This window comes from Kryptolebias marmoratus, linkage group LG15, assembly GCF_001649575.2.
Source record: "Kryptolebias marmoratus isolate JLee-2015 linkage group LG15, ASM164957v2, whole genome shotgun sequence".
NCBI lineage: Eukaryota > Metazoa > Chordata > Actinopteri > Cyprinodontiformes > Rivulidae > Kryptolebias > Kryptolebias marmoratus.
In genome coordinates this window covers 31,489,662-31,508,185 of record NC_051444.1, presented here as the reverse complement: position 1 = coordinate 31,508,185, position 18,524 = coordinate 31,489,662, and the positions used below count along the sequence as shown (strand labels likewise).

At 38.9% G+C, this 18,524-nt stretch overlaps 1 protein-coding gene and 1 long non-coding RNA gene across 3 annotated transcripts in view; one reads left to right on the top strand and one right to left on the bottom strand.

Moving 5' to 3' along the window:
* The window catches only part of LOC112451409, a 46,916-nt gene extending 44,296 nt beyond the window's left edge, over positions 1-2,620 (top strand). Inside the window, exon 3 of the long non-coding RNA XR_003040227.2 lies at positions 2,358-2,620. This is a non-coding gene — a long non-coding RNA (uncharacterized LOC112451409). The remainder of the gene's footprint in view (positions 1-2,357) is intronic.
* zdhhc1 (zinc finger DHHC-type containing 1) overlaps positions 1-8,102 on the bottom strand; it is a 33,179-nt gene extending 25,077 nt beyond the window's left edge. Inside the window, exons 1-3 of one of the 2 annotated variants that reach the window (XM_017436439.3) lie at positions 7,534-8,102; positions 5,874-6,093; positions 2,631-2,806 (exon numbers count right to left, since the gene is read on the bottom strand). In XM_017436439.3, coding sequence (XP_017291928.1) covers positions 2,631-2,806; positions 5,874-6,092 — 395 coding nt within the window. In that variant the 5' untranslated portion in view covers position 6,093; positions 7,534-8,102. The remainder of the gene's footprint in view (positions 1-2,630; positions 2,807-5,873; positions 6,094-7,533) is intronic. The other variant, XM_017436438.3, reaches the window with a different exon arrangement.
* Between the last annotated feature and the right edge of the window lie 10,422 nt (positions 8,103-18,524).

Below are 18,524 nucleotides of genomic sequence, written 5' to 3'. Positions count from 1 at the left end.
TATGTAATGTATGAATATAATATACAAGTTTCACTTTTTAAATGGAATTACTGAAATCAATCTACTTTTTCATGATATTCTAATTTTATGACCAGCACCTGTATGGACACCCTTATGTTTGAACATGGTGTTTGTTATGGACAATCCATGACGAGAATAGAAGTCCAACAACAGAACAACACTCAGGTTCAGATCAGGGGGGCCGTTCCTCCCAACCATACCCCTCCAGGTCTCACTGTCATTGCCCACGTGAGCGTTGAAGTCCCCCAGCAGAACAAGGGAGGGGCACTCTCCAGTAACCCCTCCAAGGACTCCAAAAAGGGTCATAAGAGCAAACAACAGTCAGGACCTGTCCCCCCACACGTAGGCGGAGGGAGGCTACCATCTCGTTCACCGGGGTAAACCCCAACGTACAGGCACCAAGATGGGGGGCAACAAGTATGTCTGGTGTCTGTTGTTTTGTTGACAGAAGCTTATTGTCTTCTGGAGCACAGACTTTCCTGAGATATAATGGTATTTTATAAACATTTCGTGTAAACAGCTGTCAGCTGCAAACCTTGCTTGTCTCACACAGAGAGGTGCTACAGAACAGAGGGGGATGAAGTTCTTTCAGAATGGCAGACAAGAACACTCACAAAGGAAAATAGCAAAAGTTTTGTTAAATTAAAATTGTTTTTGTTGATTATCAAAAATCAAAGCCAAACCTACAAATTCAACTGATTGCACACAGCCCTAGACCCAAATTAATTTGTCTCCAACAGCTGCAAAAAGAACATGCTCGCAACTTGAGGATTTCCAGTCTGACCCAGTTCTATTGGCCTCCTGATAGACTCAGCAGCCTCACTGACCTGGATTCAGCTCCAGATCCATCACGTCTCCTGATTTCATCCACTCACAGCGGGCTAAGGAGCTGTGCTGTTACTCTCTGCTGCCTTAAAAGCCCCTCTTCCACACAAACACAGACACAATGTTTCCTGACAGCTCCACTGCAGCCTGAGCATGTGGAGCCCCCAGTACCTCCATCACCACACCCTGCTGCTGTGAATTATTCAGGATTACCAGCATCATCTGTGAGCTGATTCTGTCTGCAGGGTTTCACCAACATGCTGCTGGTCATCTCTGATCACTAAGACTGAAGGAAACTAAAAAACAAAAAGATTTTAAAGCAGATTCTGAACAGTGTTTTCCTCCTGATGGTTTGTTCTGATGAAGATCAAATGTGGTGACCTTCCCATGGAATGGAACCAAATCTAATCATGTAGGTTGTTAGTGTCAGGTCATGTTCTGTTGCAGGGGAGGAGTTCTGGTTAAATGAAGTCCCTGAGGCTGTACCTATGTCTCTGCCTGTCTCTGTATGTTGCATCCTGTGGGGACATTCTCTCTCCTTAACTGCGAGACGTCCAGCAGGGATGTGAGCAGGAAGCAGCAGCTCAGATAAACACACCTGAACCATGATTATAAATTATCTGAACTCAACAAGAAAGCTTGGAACTCCACATTCATTCATTTTTTAAACTGAGAAAGCTTTTTAGGTGAGAAGCGAAACATCTTTAACTACACAACAAGTCCGGTCCTATGTTTTTACTTCTTTTTTGGATTACTTTGTAGTATACATGTGTATGCTTTTAACTCAACATAAAGTTAATCAAAGTTACTTAACCTCAATCTAATCTACCTTTTTGGAACTAAAAACCCAGAGTTTCCCCACTCGGTGTACAGTAATTCAGAGTATATTTGGCTATACTTAGTTGGTTAAACTTCCTTTCTAATGAAGAGTAAACAGTGATCTCTGAAATCCCTACAGATTGCAGATTTAGTTTGCAAGAGGGTTTGAATCAAACTATAGTGTAAGTGATGGCAACAGACTATATTGATGAAGACTTCACTGTCTGTGTCCATGATTCAACAGAAATGTTATTTTTTATCTTACTTCTAACATACAACGGTCTCAACAACCAAGCTCCACCTTATGTTAAAGAAATAAATATGTTCCATATTTTCCTAACAGAGCATTTCACTCTCAGACTGCAGGTTTACTTGTGGTTCCTAGAGTTTTTAAAAGTAAATAGGGAAGAAGAGCTTTCAGTTATCAGGCTCCTCTCTTGTGGAACCAACTTCTAGTTTCTGTCTGTCAGGCTGACACCCTACTTTTACAACAAGACTTAAGACTTTCCTTTTTGAAAAATCCTATAGTTAGGGTTGACCTGGGTTTCCGGAGCTATCCCTTAGTTATGCTGCTATAGGCTTAGACTGGTGGAGGAAAAACTGACACATTTTTTCACTCTGCTGTCTTTACTGGCTCTACTGTAATTATGTCTATCATTAAGATGCATTTTTCTTTGTCTTACTTCCAACAGAAACTTCACCTGGACAAGTCATGCTATGTTTGTCTGTCTCTTTCCTGTCCTCAAACCCCAGCCAGTCGAAGCAGAGGGCCACTCGTCCTGAACCTGGTTCTGTTGGAGGTTTCTTCCTGTTAAAAGGGAGTTTTTCCTTTCCACTGTCCCCAATGTGCTGCTCAGGATGGGAGACTGTGATGAACTGAAGATTCAACGTGATCTGCTGGCTTGGTGCTATATAAATATATATAAATAAACTGAATTGAATGCATGTTTGTGATGGTTACTTACACGTCCACCTGGCAGAGGTAGCAGTGGCAGTTCTCAATGACGTGTGAGTGTTTGGAGCGGTCGAACACGGGGATCGGCCCTCTGTCGCTCTTCGTCCTCACATTGTAGTCAGCCGGGTCAATGGACACAGCCATAACGTGGACCCACAGGTGGCCCACAAACATGATGCCCGTGCACTGAAGCACAGTTCAGGACTCACATACAAACATTTCAAATAAACTCCTCACATGTTTGTGACAAGAAGACCTTTACAAAAGAATACATTAGAACTGGAACATTTCTGCAGAAATACTTCCTGTGACCCGATTAAACTTTGAAGCATATCTGAACTAAAGAGCTCTAAAGAGGACAGGCTTTTCTCATCTGCCTCACAAAAATCTATTGCTCATTTTTTCTTTCGTGTTTTTCCTCACAATATTACAGATTTTGTGCAATATACTGATGCCAAAGGTCATAGCACACCATTCCCAATCCAGTCACACATTTTGACGTAGAAATTTGCATGTTTTTTTTTAAACCTGCGTAACAAGATACAAGACAAACATTCTGAGCAGAATAGTAATTATACACTGAAGAATCCTTTAAAGCTAAATGAGTGTTGTCACACTGACATCTTCTAAATCCACAAAGGTCTGATAACATGTCAGTAATTTCTTCAAATTAACAGTCTAATGAAACATCACAGCTTGGAGTCAAGACATTTATCCAACCTCCCAACAGTTTCAGACTTCTACACTGAGTTTCACACTTAGATTTTAATGAACTGGTACCACGAGAACCATAAGCTTTTCACCTTCTACAAAGACACACCCATCAGTATGTCAACCCAAATCTTGCAGGGACAATCATAAATGCTTAAGTTTTGCCTTTAAACAGTTTGGGAAAACCCAGATGATGACGCCATGGCTTTGGAAGCTTTTGACTGGTTAGCTGACAACATTTGAGTTAATTGGAGGCCCAAAACTAGAAACCAAAGGGCTGGCGTGGCAGCAAAACAACTATAAAAAAAATACAAACTGCAGACAGGGGTGAAGCGAGGCGAGACAAGGCAAGGCAACATGGAACATGGAATGAACGATAGCAACAACAACAATCAACAATGAACCGGCAGGGAGGTGGAGAAGAAGACCAGGTTTTAAAGCAGAGGGAAGTCAGGAGAAGTGGGCACAGGTGAGTAATGAGGATTGAAGACAGGTGGAGATGGGTGTGACAGAAAAGCAGGAGCAGACTGAGGGCAAGTGGGTAATGAAAAACAAGGACAAGAACAAAACCAAAACTAAGAACAAACTCAAAAAATACTAGAAATCATGACACAGTGAAACAAATCCTGTACTGGCATGGACTGAATTTATTTAATTTCCCTTTGGGATTAATAAAGTATTTTTGAATTGAATTGAATTGAATTGAAAGGTCACTCAGAGGAAGAAGCCATTACTTTGAAAGTAACATAAAAAAGACAGATTACAGTTTGTAAATGCACACAGGGACAAAGGGTTCATTTCTGGAGACGAGTCCTATGGTCTGATGAAATTAAAACTGTTTGACCATAATGGTCATTGTTACATTTGGAGGAAAAAGGAAAAAGCTGGAAAGCCTGAGAACACTATCCTAACTGTGAAGTACAGGGGTGGCAGCATCATGTTGTGGGGGTGTTTTGCTGCAGGAGGGACTGATACACTTCACAAAACAGATGGCATCATAAAGAAAGAACATTATGTGGAAAGATTAAAGCAACATCTCAAGACATTAGCAAAGAAACTGGCCTTTGCAAATTTGTCACAAAGCAATCACCTCTATTTCCAACAGACGCCCTCCTTTGTGAACAATAATTGTGCTATCTCTTTCCACGAGTTCTTCACCACTTGATTATCTTTATAAACCTTAAGGTTCTGACCAATCACACACCAGCTGACACTTATCCCTGGGAGAAAAAAAGTTCTGCCCAGACCTGTTGAGAACCGGTTCTAGGAGCTCATGCAAGAACAAAATCACATCATTTTCATCTTGCAAGTATGTCAGCAAGAGCAGATTTATTCTCTTGTTCTGGAGTATAAATCCAGTTTAAGCATACTGGAAAATTAAGTGGCTTAACCCTTCCTGGCCTTCAGGTCAAGGTGACCTAAAGTTACAAGGGTTTCTCTACCTCTCTCTGTCTCTCTCTCTTTTGAGGACTTCAGAAGGGTTATGAACAACAAAGTCAATATTTTGGAGTAACCATCACAAAGACCTGATCTCAGTCTCAGAGAAAATTTGTGGGCCAAGCTGAAGAGATGTGTGAGCAAAGAGACCTACAAACCTGACTCAGTTACAGCAGTTCTGTCAGGAGGAACGGGACACAACTCCAAACTATTGAGAAGTTTGTGGAAGGAAACCTAAAACATTTGACCCAAGTCATAAGGTTTAAAGCCAATGCTAGCAAATACTAAGAAATGTGTGTAAACTTGTGACTTTAATAAAAGTAATTAAAAATGATCTATTTCATTATTCTGGCATTTAGCAAACTGAAATAATGCTGGGAATCCTAACTGACCTAAAACAGGAAAGGTTTAGTTTGATTTAATGTCAAACAGTGAGAAAAAATGATTCTGTCTTTTTATACAGTGTATGTAAAATTCTGGTTTCAACTGTACAGCTGGTGATCATTTCTTTAAAATTTCATTAAAATTAATCTAGTAGTTCATGAGATAGTCTGCTAACAAGCAAGAGTTGACTCCACATAATTACTGTCAAAATGTTAAATAGAGATTATGTGCAACCTGTTAGCACTCAGAATGTGTTGAAAATTACTCTCAGCTACTACTACACTCAATTTTAGCTCATTATCTGTAAAATTGACTGAGCTACAGCCATTTTTGTGTTTTCTAAGGTCAGTTGGCTGTGGAGGCCATCTTAAATTGAGTTGACCCCAAAGGTTAATCAGTTGTAGATGTTTGTTGCAGATTACTTTCTACAGATTTCTTTAAAAGTTTTCCAGTGGTTTATGACATAGTTTGCTAACAGACATATGGACAAAACCATAATTGCCCACCTTCACCTTTTGCCCAGTAAAAAGGCTGTTTTGTGGAATTTTCAGAAATTTACAAACACCAAATTTTTTTGAACACCTATAATTATTTGTAGGGGAATGTAATAAAACTTTGTGGTGAAAAGTGGTTACGTGACAGCTGCAAAAGAGGTTGGACCTCTCACCCTGACAGCCGTCCGTGTCAGCATCAGTAATGTGTGCATGCACATGAAGGATACAATGTAGCCTGCAGGGATCCAGTGTGGCGGCAGCAGGGGCACAAACACACCAAGGCTGGTGACAGCAAAGTAGACATATAGCAGCCAAGCCAACAGCTGAAAGGGGTGAAGTGGCCAGCTCCAGCCATTGGTCCGGGAGCATAGAGGCACGTCTGACCGCCGCGAAGCATCCTCATTGACTGGCGCCGTGCGGTTCGGGTTCCTTCCACAAACGTCCATCCTGCAAACAGTGGGAGCAGAGAGCTGCTGAGAGTGTGGTGTCCATCACCAGAGCTGCATGAAGAGGTGCTTCATGACAAACAGCAGCTGGTGTTCAGGGTTTCTACACATTTTTCATATTTAAAGTACACAGTTTTCCAAGCACAAATTATCTGATTTTTCTGCTCATTTTTATAAATATCAGAAAACATGTAAATTTACAGTCATTTAGTGTCATTACAGTGGGTGCAGTTTCATTTAGAATAGAATATTCCTTTATTTGTCTATCAATGGGGGAAATACCAGTGTACTCTGCACCAAAGTGGTAAAGAAATAGAGACACACAAGATACTAGGGCTGTCATGAGAAGTTAGTATAATAGAGCAAATTGGCAATGATAATGCGTCAACATCAATATTTGTAGTTGACACATAATATTTTTATAGATTTTTTCTTTTTAATATCCTAAAGTTTCAACTGAATTAACAGCTGCTTTCCTTCACACCTCCATACGTCAGTCCAGTTCCGTTCCACTCACTAGTCACCTCCATCCTTCCATCCCAGCTACAGTTTCATAGTATTATGGCAGATAAAGCGTCTTTGTCTGCTTCAGTGTTGAATTAGCCAAGTTCTAAAAGCTTTCCAAGGTTGAAGGAATCTAAACTATAAAAATACTTCAAACAAGCAGACGATAAACAGGTGGTTTGTATGTTCTGGAAGAATTCATTGGCCTACCACAGCAGCACAGGGTGAAGCATGAACATCTAAAAAGGAGGCACAAGAGTTATTGATGTGACGCCAGAAAGCACAGAATTGTTTTTTTTAAGCTGCTAAATGCACTATAAAGTTAGACAGATTATCTGTCTGCTATGTTTTCTTGAAAATAGGAAACTTGTAGCCTACAATCTGGGCCTGTGTTTAATCATGTGTTAATCATGCCTACATCATGTATTTATGTAGCTTACTGTATCATTTTATTTCTGTTTATTTTAAGCACATTTCTGCAACATTACACAGCATGAAGCTACAATCAGCTCATCTGATTGTTAAGGTGAATCCTTGTTGCTGATTCCTGCTCCACTCTGTGGCCCAAATCTCATGAGTCTAAACCATTTAAAGGTCTCATGTTTCATGATAACACACTCTGGTTTTGATTAAAACATGAAAAAGAAAGTAGTATTTATTGTGACAAATTACTAAAAGAGGCCAATGTCTTCTTATAAAAAAATCTTCCTTGGGGGAAATTTGCCTTGTACACTGCACAGACATATTACACTCATTCATAACATCACAGGGTTAAATCAAAGTTACAATCTGAGGCTTTAATTTTACAGTTAGGTTACCAAACCAGCATAAAACACTGTATTTACTGTGGCACAGCCAGTGAGTTAAATTTTTACCTGTTTTGTTTTAAACCTTGAATAATCACTTTGTTTAAAGCTCAAAAGAAAATTATATTTACCAAAATTATTAATTTATTCCGCTGATCATTTGTCGATGTGTTTGTTTTTTTGGGACTATGCAGTGGTTCTGGTTCCAGCTCACCGGGTTATCACAGGTTAACAGGACTTGTGATGTGGTTCGGCCCTTCGCTCCTCATCTCATCCCGAATCCCGGGTCAGACCGGCGGACTGAAGATGTGCTGCGCCCCGGACCGCCCCCACGGGGAGACCGGCTGCTCTAAAAGGTAACTGTAGAAAACAGAGTGACCCAGTCCCGGCTGTTAGCTCACATCCATCCCGGCAGCAGACGCAGGTGTCACCGCCCGAAGTTCTGGAAGAAAATGATATTTAACAGCTAGTCGGTTAGCCTGGTAACTAGCTGCTGTTATCCGGACACGACACCACCATGTCACCGTCAGCAAATAGAGCTGTGACCGCAGCCAGTAAACCCAGGGCTGTCTTACACGTTGAATTTTTGGCATAAACTGTGATTTTTTAAATTATTTAAGAGTGCTAGACTCTCATCTAGCTTGTTAGCTTAGCTGTACTCCTACTGCTGCTGACGGTCGAAGCTCCTGACCGTTTTCCAGCCTTGTACGCCGTTTCCTTAGTAACGCGTCAATTCCGCTCCTATTGGTTAGTTAGGGTGACTCCGCCCACCAACAGACCTGAGAGCAGCCTTCACCACTGTATGGAAACTCACGCTACAATTCATTTTGGCCCATCCGCCCCCAAAAGGTGGAAGGCGAGCAATAATGTTTTTACTTCTAATTACTACTCACTGGTGTTATGAACCATAAAACTGATTTTAATAAAACTCTAAGTAATCAATAGATGTACATCTGCAACTGATTAACTATTAGATTTAATCCGGTTCAAGATAGCTGTCATAGCCAACTGACAATAAAAATCACAAAAATGACTATAACTCAGTCAATTTTATATTGAGCTAAAATCTGGTACAGCAATAGCTGAGAATCATCCTTAGCAAATATCCTAAGCACTAACAGACTGCGCTATAAACTATTTCGAGTCATCTCTGTCTGTCAGCAAAATATTCCATGAACCACTGAATAGATTTTAATAAAACATTGTAGCTAAGAGTCATTCAGGACACTTACTTCAAGTACTCACACATAGCACAAAATTGTTGTTTAAAACTTGAGCATTAACTGTTCGAGTCAACATCCCTTATTTGGTAGCAAAATATTTCATTAACCACGGAAAGGATTTTAATAAAACTGTCTTGAAGTAATCATTAGATGTATATTATAACTGATTAAGTTGTGGGGCCATTCTGATTCAAGATGGCCATCACAGCTAATTACCCTTAGCTAACACAAAAGAAGGCTGTAACTCAGCCAATTTTACAGGTTTTCACCTTACGTTTCACCTGGTAGTAGCTAAGCATCATTTATAACAGTGCTTCCTAAACGTTTCAGCTTTTAACCGACAAGATAACAGTGGAAGAGACTTTTGACCCTTACTAGAGTTGAAGAATATAAACTAAGCTATTTACCAATTAGCCTTACTAACTATTGCATTATTTTTATCCATTTATGACCACTATTTATAATCTCTTATAACAACTGAAGCTAAATATGCTATTGCTAATAATTTTTAAAGCATTATTTAATTCCTGTAGACCTTCTTAAGACCCCACACTTAGTGTTAATTTACTATTAATTTACAACACTCTGAGTGTTAACACATCAAACAAGACCTCACCATCACATGAGATTGTACATGAAAGGTGCTGGGTAATATTTACTTCAAAAAAATGCTAGGTTGTTGTTTTTTTTATCTCTTTTTGTAAATATATTTTTCCTGCATAAAAATCAATCACCTTTTTTAATGTACCAGACCAGAGCAGTCTGAAGCAAGAATGACTTTTGTGACTTAAAATGTCCTGGTTTTACACAAAGAATTTAAAATTGTGCAAATTGTAGCACTTTAAGATATTCATAAACATGTGCACATTGTCTCCAGCAGATGGCAATAGATCCAAACTCCGACACTCAGTTGCACACTTCAGTGTGTTTACAACAAAAACATCAAACATATCAAGGACCTAACACTGTCACAATCCATACCTAATGAGTAAAGCTACAAACACAAATTTAGAAAGCAGGAAGCTGGTGGTGGCAACCAAAAGGTATTTTTAAGAATAAAAACAAATCCAGAGACGTGCAGAAATGTACACAACTGGACAGAAGAGAAGCTTTTTGGGGTCTCAAAATTGACTTGATATTGTGAGAAAAAAAAAGCTGATTTCTTTTGTTGCAGTTTCACTGAATTCTGTGTTCACGATCAGCGAGTCAACAAACAACAGTTTGGTGCATTACTGACACCAACAGCATATTCCTTGTTGTTCTTCTTATTTTTCTTCCTCTTTTTTAATGGTAGATTGCAAGCAACTATACACAAGTGTGTAACTTCATGTCTTCAACCCTTGTTTATATCATTAGAACAAAAAAAAAACAACAATAATAACAATAATAAATTCTTCTTGTCAGTATTGTATTATGTAGCTATCTAAACAAAGTTTTCCTAACTATTCCCATTTCCTCTTTGTTCCCTTCTGTGTCAGACTCCACTTTCGCCCTGCCTCTCCTACTGTTTACCTGCAGCCTCTCTCTTAGCTGCATGCACCACACATTTTATCAGTGCATGTTCCACATTTTCTTTCTTCCACATTGCTCACATTTCTCATTGCTCCTCTTCCCCAGTGTATATGATATTTAAGTAAGTATGGCCCACTCTTAATCTCATCAGCATTACCTCCTCTCTTATGTTGCTTACTCCATAGTTATTTGTTATTATAGATTTCTAAACTTTGAATAACTGTTTTTTTTCTTTTTTGCATTCCACCATTTCTGACATATTTCTATATCTTTCTTTTTTATAACTGATTTCCCTTGCCCATAAGGTATGGGAACTGTTATGTTGTCTCCCAAAGCCCTATGGCAAGTTTGTCTGCCATTTCATTACTTTTCCCTTTCTCATGTGCCAGAACCCAACAAAATTAAACATCCATACCACTCCTATGTAGCCTGAACTAAGTGTGTATTTCTAAGAGTAGGTAATTTCTTTCTTTGCCTGTTGTTTGTATGCTTTCCAGAACAGCTTTTGAACCTGTGTACACCACCAGCCTCTCCAGTCTGACATCTTCCACCCAATGCAGGCTTGTGATTATTGCTACCATTTGTGCCGTTAGCACAGATAGTTGATCTGACAGATGTTTGGATATGCTTATTTGAAACTCTGGTCTATTCCCACACATTCATTTATATTCTTAGAGCCATCTGTGTACACTTTAAGGTAATTGTAGTATGAGCTTCTTAAGTATACACTGGTTTTAACCGTCTGTTTCTAGTTTCTTTTCATTTCAAACACTCTTATATCCACCTTTACCTTTAGGAATAGCCATGGGGGAACAGTGCTGACTCGAGTGTTTTGTGTAAACTTCTTATCTTCTGTCTCATACACTTGAGCTCATTTGTTCTCTGTCCATCCAAATCCATTCCTCCGGAACGTGGAATATTCCCAACAGCTGTGTAGTATGCTTGTGGCAGGGTTATCATTCTTGCTTCTTTTCAGTTTTATCCAGTACATTAGTGACATTTTAACTCTTTTAAATTCCAGCAGTCTCACCAGCCTCTACTAATACAGCATTAATGGGAGTTGTTTTCACTGCTCATGAGTGTGCTGTAGATCTTTATTAGTGACTGTTTGTCTGCCCCCCAATCACTTCCTGCCACGGCTTCTATAATGATTAATTTTTACATTTTGTTTCCAGATATTCCATATACACTTACTGTCTAAACATAATCCAAGCTATTTAAATTCAGAAACCATCTCTAGTGGCTGGCCATAAAACATTAGTTTTCCCATATCAATCTTTGTCTTATTTGTGATCATCATGTAGCAGGACTTTCTTACTGATAACTTGAAACCCCATTCATATGAACAATTCTCTACTCAACTAATTGCTTTCTTCATGTTTTCTATCACATATGATAGTGTCACAGTTTGAGTTAGAGTTATTTTTCTGTATTTATTTTCATGTTGTCACTGTCATGTTTCTGTGTGTTGTCAATCTTGTTTTTCTCGTACGTTTCCTGTACCACTATTCCCCTGCCCTCAGTCCAGTAGTTCTGCACTCAGCCTGCCATGCCCATTCACACCTGCCCCCAGTTACTAATCAGTCACCTGTGTCCATGCACTTCCTCATCATTCTCTGCCTATATAATCTGTTCTTTTGCTTCCATTACTCGCTGGTTCATTGTATTTGGTTCTCTCTGCTTCTTGTTATGTTTCTTGTTCACGTCACAGTCTGGTCTTGCTCCTTGTGTTTCCCTCCTTGTGTTCACATGTAAGTTTTTCTTTTGTTTGCTGCCTTATCCGCTTTTTGTTTTCCTTCTTTATAAATACATTAGTTTTGCTAATTCAAAATGAGTCTGCATTCTGGTTCCGCTTCGCTCAATTGTTACATGATACATTCTTTCCCCTCATCCATATGGCCCTATCATCTGCATATAATGCTGATTTGATACATTTATCTAAATTTGAAAATATATAATGTATCATAATGTTAAAAAGGTTTCACATTTTCCACCTTAAAATCATTTGAAAAATCAGCTCCAACCTTAACTTATTTTCCTGTCTGTAAAGAAACATATTATCCAATTATGCATCCTCCCACCTATTCCCATTTTACTTAATTTAATAAGCAACCCTTCCCTCTACACTGAATCAGAAGTTTTTTTTCTATATCTGTAATGATTTGGGTTTTGTTTTTGTTTTTCTTTTGGATTCATTTTGCATTTGTTTTCTTGTTTGTGTCTGTTCCTAGTGCCTCAGTCAGTATTCACTTCCCCTCTGTTTGCCCCTGATTATCTGCCACGCCCATCTCCACCTGTAAGTTATTGTAATCACTCACCTGTGCCCACTTCCCATAATTATCCCCTGTGTATATAACCTGGTCATTTTCTCCACCACCCCGCTGGATCATTGTTGTTGCTTTTTTGTTCTGCTCCCTGCCATGCCCTGTTCCTTAAAAATCTGGATTTTTGTTATCATTTGTTTTTGCTGCCACGTCAGCCCTTTTTGTTTATCTGTTTGTTTAAGGTAATAAATTAGTTTCTTTTAAGAAGATGATTTTGCGTTCTGGGTTCGTCTCTGTCTCCCCTCGTCTTGACAATATCAAAGAATCAATAATCATCAATTCTTTCATTTTCATTGTTTTTTTTTTCTTTATCATTACTCACTGTAGTCAATGCGTCCACTGTGGACCAGCCTTTCAGAATCTGCACTGATAATCACAAATCATCCCTCTTTGATCAAGGATATACTCTAGTCTATTAACTATTATTTTCTCCATCATTTACACATGTGTGATGTTAAAGCTATTGGTCTATAATTATTTGGATTAGTGGGGTACTTCCCTGGTTTATTAAATAGTAGTATGGTTGCTCTTTTTCAAATGTTTGGTATCCTACCTTCTCTCCAAATTTTATTAAAAAGTTCTAGGACTATATTCAATGGTGCCTCTGGGAGCTGTCAAAACATGACATAATAGATATCGTCCTCCCCTGGAGCTGAGTATCCTGTACCTTTTAATACCAATTTAGATTCATTCATAGTTACATCCAAATCTAGTGTTGACATTGTGCTTCCTCTCTTCTCTTCTACATCTCCAAACTCTCTTAGTTTCTGTACCATCTGCTGCCTGTGCATATTCCCCAGATGATCACCACTGTGCACAGCAGCAAATGCCTTGCCAAACAGATCTGCTTTTTCTTTATTTGATTATATGATCTTCGTGTCCATTATCAGAGCTGGAGTTTTGACTGCATTTATTTTCCCACTTATTTTCTTAAACCTTGACCAGACATTTTGTAGTTTTACTTCTGAACCTATGATGGAGAACTAATCTATTGATGTTTTCTTTTTTGCATCCTTAATTATCTTGCTAGCTACTGCCCTTTTTCTTTTGGAATCTATTAAGTTTTCTCTTATCAGGTTTATCCGTTCTCAGTGCTTTATTATGCTCTGTAATCGCTCTGCTGCAATCATCATTCCACCAAGGATCCGCTTTTGTCCTGCCTTTTGTTATTCTTTGTGGGACACTAAGCTTTGCAGCATTTAAAATGTGCTCTGTAATCTGCTTAGAAAGTCATCAATGTTTTCCTCAACTAATATCAAGTGAGTCGTCTTCTCACAGGTTGTCTTAAAATTTTGCCTGTTAGCTTTACTAAAATACTTGTTAATATAAATTTCCCTTGTCTGTATATATTGTCATTAATTCTGGTACTGACTGGAAAGTGATCACTCCCTAATGTAGAGTTCCCTTTCAGTTCCCATTCACTCATAAGGTAATCAGAAACTAATGTAAGGTGATACGGTACCTTTACTTATGTTTACCCTTGTACCCTGACTGTCATTAAGGCATACCAGTGCTCTTTCATCCATGATTTCTTCGATCATACTTCCATTTTTATCTGTCTGCTTGCTGCCCCAAAGGCTGCTATGAGTATTGAAATCACCACACCATATTTTTCTCCTGTGTACTATTCCTGCTATTTCCTTTAATATTTCACTCTCAAGAATTTTACATGGGTTATAAAAGTGATTTATCTAAATATTTCTATTCTTCCTTAGACTATATATTTATATAACAACACATTAATTTGTTTCAACCACTTTGCATTTATGTGTATGTAGTATGTTGGAAATAAACGCTATATAATAAGTTTTCTTGAAAACAGACCCCTCCCCCCTTTTTTTTGTTGTTTCATAAAACTGTGTATTTCATGAAGTTAAGGTCGCTGTACTCATTCATACCAGCAGAGGGTACAGTAGCGCCACTGTGGGCATAGAGGGCTCTCCCGCGCAGGCGCAGCTCAGAAGTAAATGAGCTATGGTCTGATAACGCGTCTCCCTTGTCTGTCCACAGGTATGTTGATAAAAGTTATATGTGTGAACTTAAACTTGGTTCTAATGAGAGGTGTGTGAAGATACATGAATGTAGAAACACGGTGGTGAGGCGTTTTTTTGCTTCTGTGGGTTTTAATGACGAGGTGTCCGTGTGTTTTACAATGTGCACGTACCTCCGCCATGTGGTAGGAGCGTTTTTGTTGGTTACTGATAAATTAGTATCAGAAAATGGATTTATTAGAAGCCAATATATGCATTAAAAGTATAACTAAGAATCCTAGCATGTTAACATAAACTAGCAGAAAGCAGAGTTTAAGTTAGAGTTATTGATACCGCCATTTTGTTTTCTTTAGTTGTTCAGCCGCCATTCAGAGGCCCGTTTTCCTTTGATCGGGCTCAGCGCTTCTATGTGTGCATGTGAGAGAGACTGGAAATAACAGAATAACAGTGTTGTTGGCATTCAAGAGTAAATTAAGCTCTTTTGCTGTAATGATGAAGTGGGATAGAAGTATGGAAAAGTGTTTAATGTAATTTTATTATTATTTTGGTACGTTTTATTATTGAATTATGTGAACTGTATTTTCTTTATCCGTTTATATTTTATTATCTGCACTTTCCTGTATTCTGTGAACCATGTATAGTGGTTTCCATTTTATTACTATTATTATGTGTTGTTATTTATGATTTGATGGATTATTGTTTATTGTGAGAAGGTGTTAATGTGTCATGTGTGAAATGTCAGAAGTAAATGAGCTATGGTCTGATAACGCGTCTCCCTCGTCTGTCCACAGCCATAGATTCTGATTTTGGTAACACAGCCTACGCTGGCTGTGTGCCACTTGTTACCCTAGCTTACCCCTAGGGCTGGTGTTGGTAACATGTACATATATTTTGCACAGTTTCCGGTTGTATGAATATTTGTCTCTGATTACTGTGCATATTATTTGAGATCTGGTCTCTCTGGTCTGTTTCTTCCTCAAGCTGTTTGAACCTTACGTCTTACCCTCTATAAAGCTTCAGCATATGACACTCTTTTCATTATTTTTCCTCTCTGGGCTTCTCTAGCTTTTCTCTGAATACAGCCACCATATATTGCATTGTTTTCTCTTCCACAGTTGCAACACCTAATTTTGGTGTCTTTTTTGCATTTTCCATACTCATGTGGGCCTCCATGTCTGGCAAATCTTACTTTTCCTTTGCACTCTGCTGCATTATTCCTCATTCTTTGGCAAGTAAAGCACCTTAGTGGTTTAGGTATTTATTCTCTATAGTTCATGCATCCCATCTGTATTGAATCTAGTAAAACCTTCTCAAACTGAAGACTCACTGACATGTTGTCTTTCTAAACACAGTCTCTTTTACTCTTAATTCTGGTTGCCTTGATTATTTTCCCTCCTTTAACGTGTTTCACATTTTCCAATGTCATAATAAATGGTATTCCTGATATTACGCCTCTCAACCTTGCAAATTAACCTGGTATGTACACTTTAATCCTTTCCGCTACTAATGTTGTCATTTTAATTATTTTTTCTTGTTGTTGCCTACTTAATGCAATAATTAATATTTTCAAAATCCTTGCTAATTTAATTCTCCTAATTTCTTCCTCAATCTCTTTAGTTAACTTTATTGGATGAAAATGTCCCCCATCCTTCTGAAATTCCATCATTACTTTCCATTATTTTTTAATGTTTTGTTTAGCCTGTGTCTGTTTCCTTGGACTTGCATTAGCTTTTGGCTTTTTGCTGATACCGGCTCTAGATTGACTTTCTTGAGACCAACTTTTTTCTCTATTGCCCCTTTTACACGGACCCTAAAGGTCCCGGCTCCACTCTACTCGGCTCATTTTGCGAGCATTTACATCTGCATTTTTTCACGGTCGGTCCCTGCTTCTTTGGTCCCTTTTTCGGAGTAGGGCCAGCCGGGCCAGCCCTGCTTCATGGGTGGCGCAAGCTTGGCTCCTGTTCACTCATTGGTCGTGGGGGTGACCAGATGCAAGCATAAAGAGCGAACGTAGGATTATAAACAACAGCATTAGCTTACCCTGCAACGTTTATGCTGTCTGTCCCCCAGCTGAAGGCGCTGTAAAGCCTGTAATCTCCGGCGGATAACAGCTTTCCTACTTTGTGCAACAATCGCGGCATCCAGAGCATTTCTTCCACTGCGCCTCTCTTCCTGAAGTCTCAGGAGAATCCCCATAAGTTTAAAAAACAGCAACAACACAGGGCCAACATTGTCTATAGTGCTTTTGTTGTTTACACAACTTGCGCTAAGTTTCGGTAGTGCACGCCCTGTGTCGTGGCCCCGCCCCCCGCAACACAAGGAGGCATTCCTCCGCTACTGACCAAACTGGCCGGTGTAAACGCAATGCATTCTTTATTGAGCCGAGCAGTGTAGAGCGGAGTACAGCTGGACTTCTGAATTAGGGCCCGTGTAAAAGAGGCATATGTGCTCTTTTCATTTATGTACCTATTGAAAACATCCATTACATTTAATTTTCACTATTTCCACCTAAGGTTGAAACCATGAAGCTACAGTCAATGTACAACTTATGCGATCCACCAAACAATTTTAAATCCTACCTCCCAGAATTGACATCTCCTTTCTCCCATGACAGCCACAGTCGGTTAGGCATGTGGACTGGAACAATGCTCAAAAAACAAAACAAAACAAAAAAACAACAACAACAGCAACAATAAAAACACCCTTACATCCTTTCAAATAAACAAGTATGTTTGAGATAATGTAGCAAAGCCTGAGAACAGTCAGATTTTGAATTCCTCTGTAATAATTTAATTGTGTCTAACCTTACCTTCATTTTAGTGACACTGTTAATCAGTTGAATTCTTTCTTATGTGTATTTCTGACAGCATAATAAAATATGCTCTACAGTCTCATCTTCTCCGCAGTAGTCACATTTACCTGTATTATGTTTCCCTAATATGAATAATGTCCTGTTTAATACTGTGTGTCCAAAACTAAGGCGCAATTTGACAGTTTCCTCCCTCCGGTTTCTTCCAGCGCGTCACATTTCTCCTGTTTTCCCGATTCCTGTTTTCAGCAACATTCCCACCTGGCTGTAACATGTAATCAACACACCTGTCCTCATTCAGTCATCACCTTCTCATACTCTCATACATTTGTTCATGTTCTGGGTCAGATGCTCCTGTTACTCCCCTAATGTCTTGAATTTTAAAATGTTTTTTTATTTTTGTCATCTCTCTGGTCACTTTTGGTTACTTATTAAGAACATTTTGGAATTATGGCTGCCTACGTACTGTTTCTAGGGACGACTGATCAAGGCTTTGTTGAAGGTTCAACCCTTACTAAAATAAATGGTTACTCAAGGCTTCAAAGACAGTGTTTTAGTAGGACCTCCAGTGGTCATTAAAATGAAGTGCTGTCTCCATCAATTCCCACCAATCTGCATGTTATGGCATTCTTATTTGGTATCTCTTATTGTACCCCTAAATAAACTTAACTTTGATTTAGTATGATTGTCTTTTCTGCCCATTTTTACACAATTTTCTATTTTATACAAGCTTTTTTGTTTCCTTTCTATGTGAAAACCCACAGATAACAATCTGTAGATAAAGACAAATTCATCTCAAAGCAATAGAGGCTCCTGAGCAAAAATATTAGTAGGGCAAACATTCCTTTTTAGAATCACACAAATCATACATTTTCCTTTAGAAAAAGATAGCGTAAAACTTTATTTTAATTTTTACTTTAAACTGCTTTTTGATGTACAAAGTGACCACCTTTATTCTCCCTCCTGCTGGTCGTGGTTGTGTTTCATGGAAACAGCCCGATTTAATAATTAAGTCAGAAAGACAGATATGGAAATCAATAAGTCTCAAAAGTAGTCACAAAAGAGTACAAGATGATTTGTATTCAAACCGTAGGAGCATAGGCGCCGGAACCACTGGGGCCAGGGGGCCATTGGCCCCCCCACTTTCCGGCCCTGCCACTGCGATGCATGTTCCCACCAGACGGCTGCCAGACTGCACGCGACTCTCACAGACTGTGACTAACGTGTCTCTGTGTTTATATAGAGACAGAAGCACAAATAAAA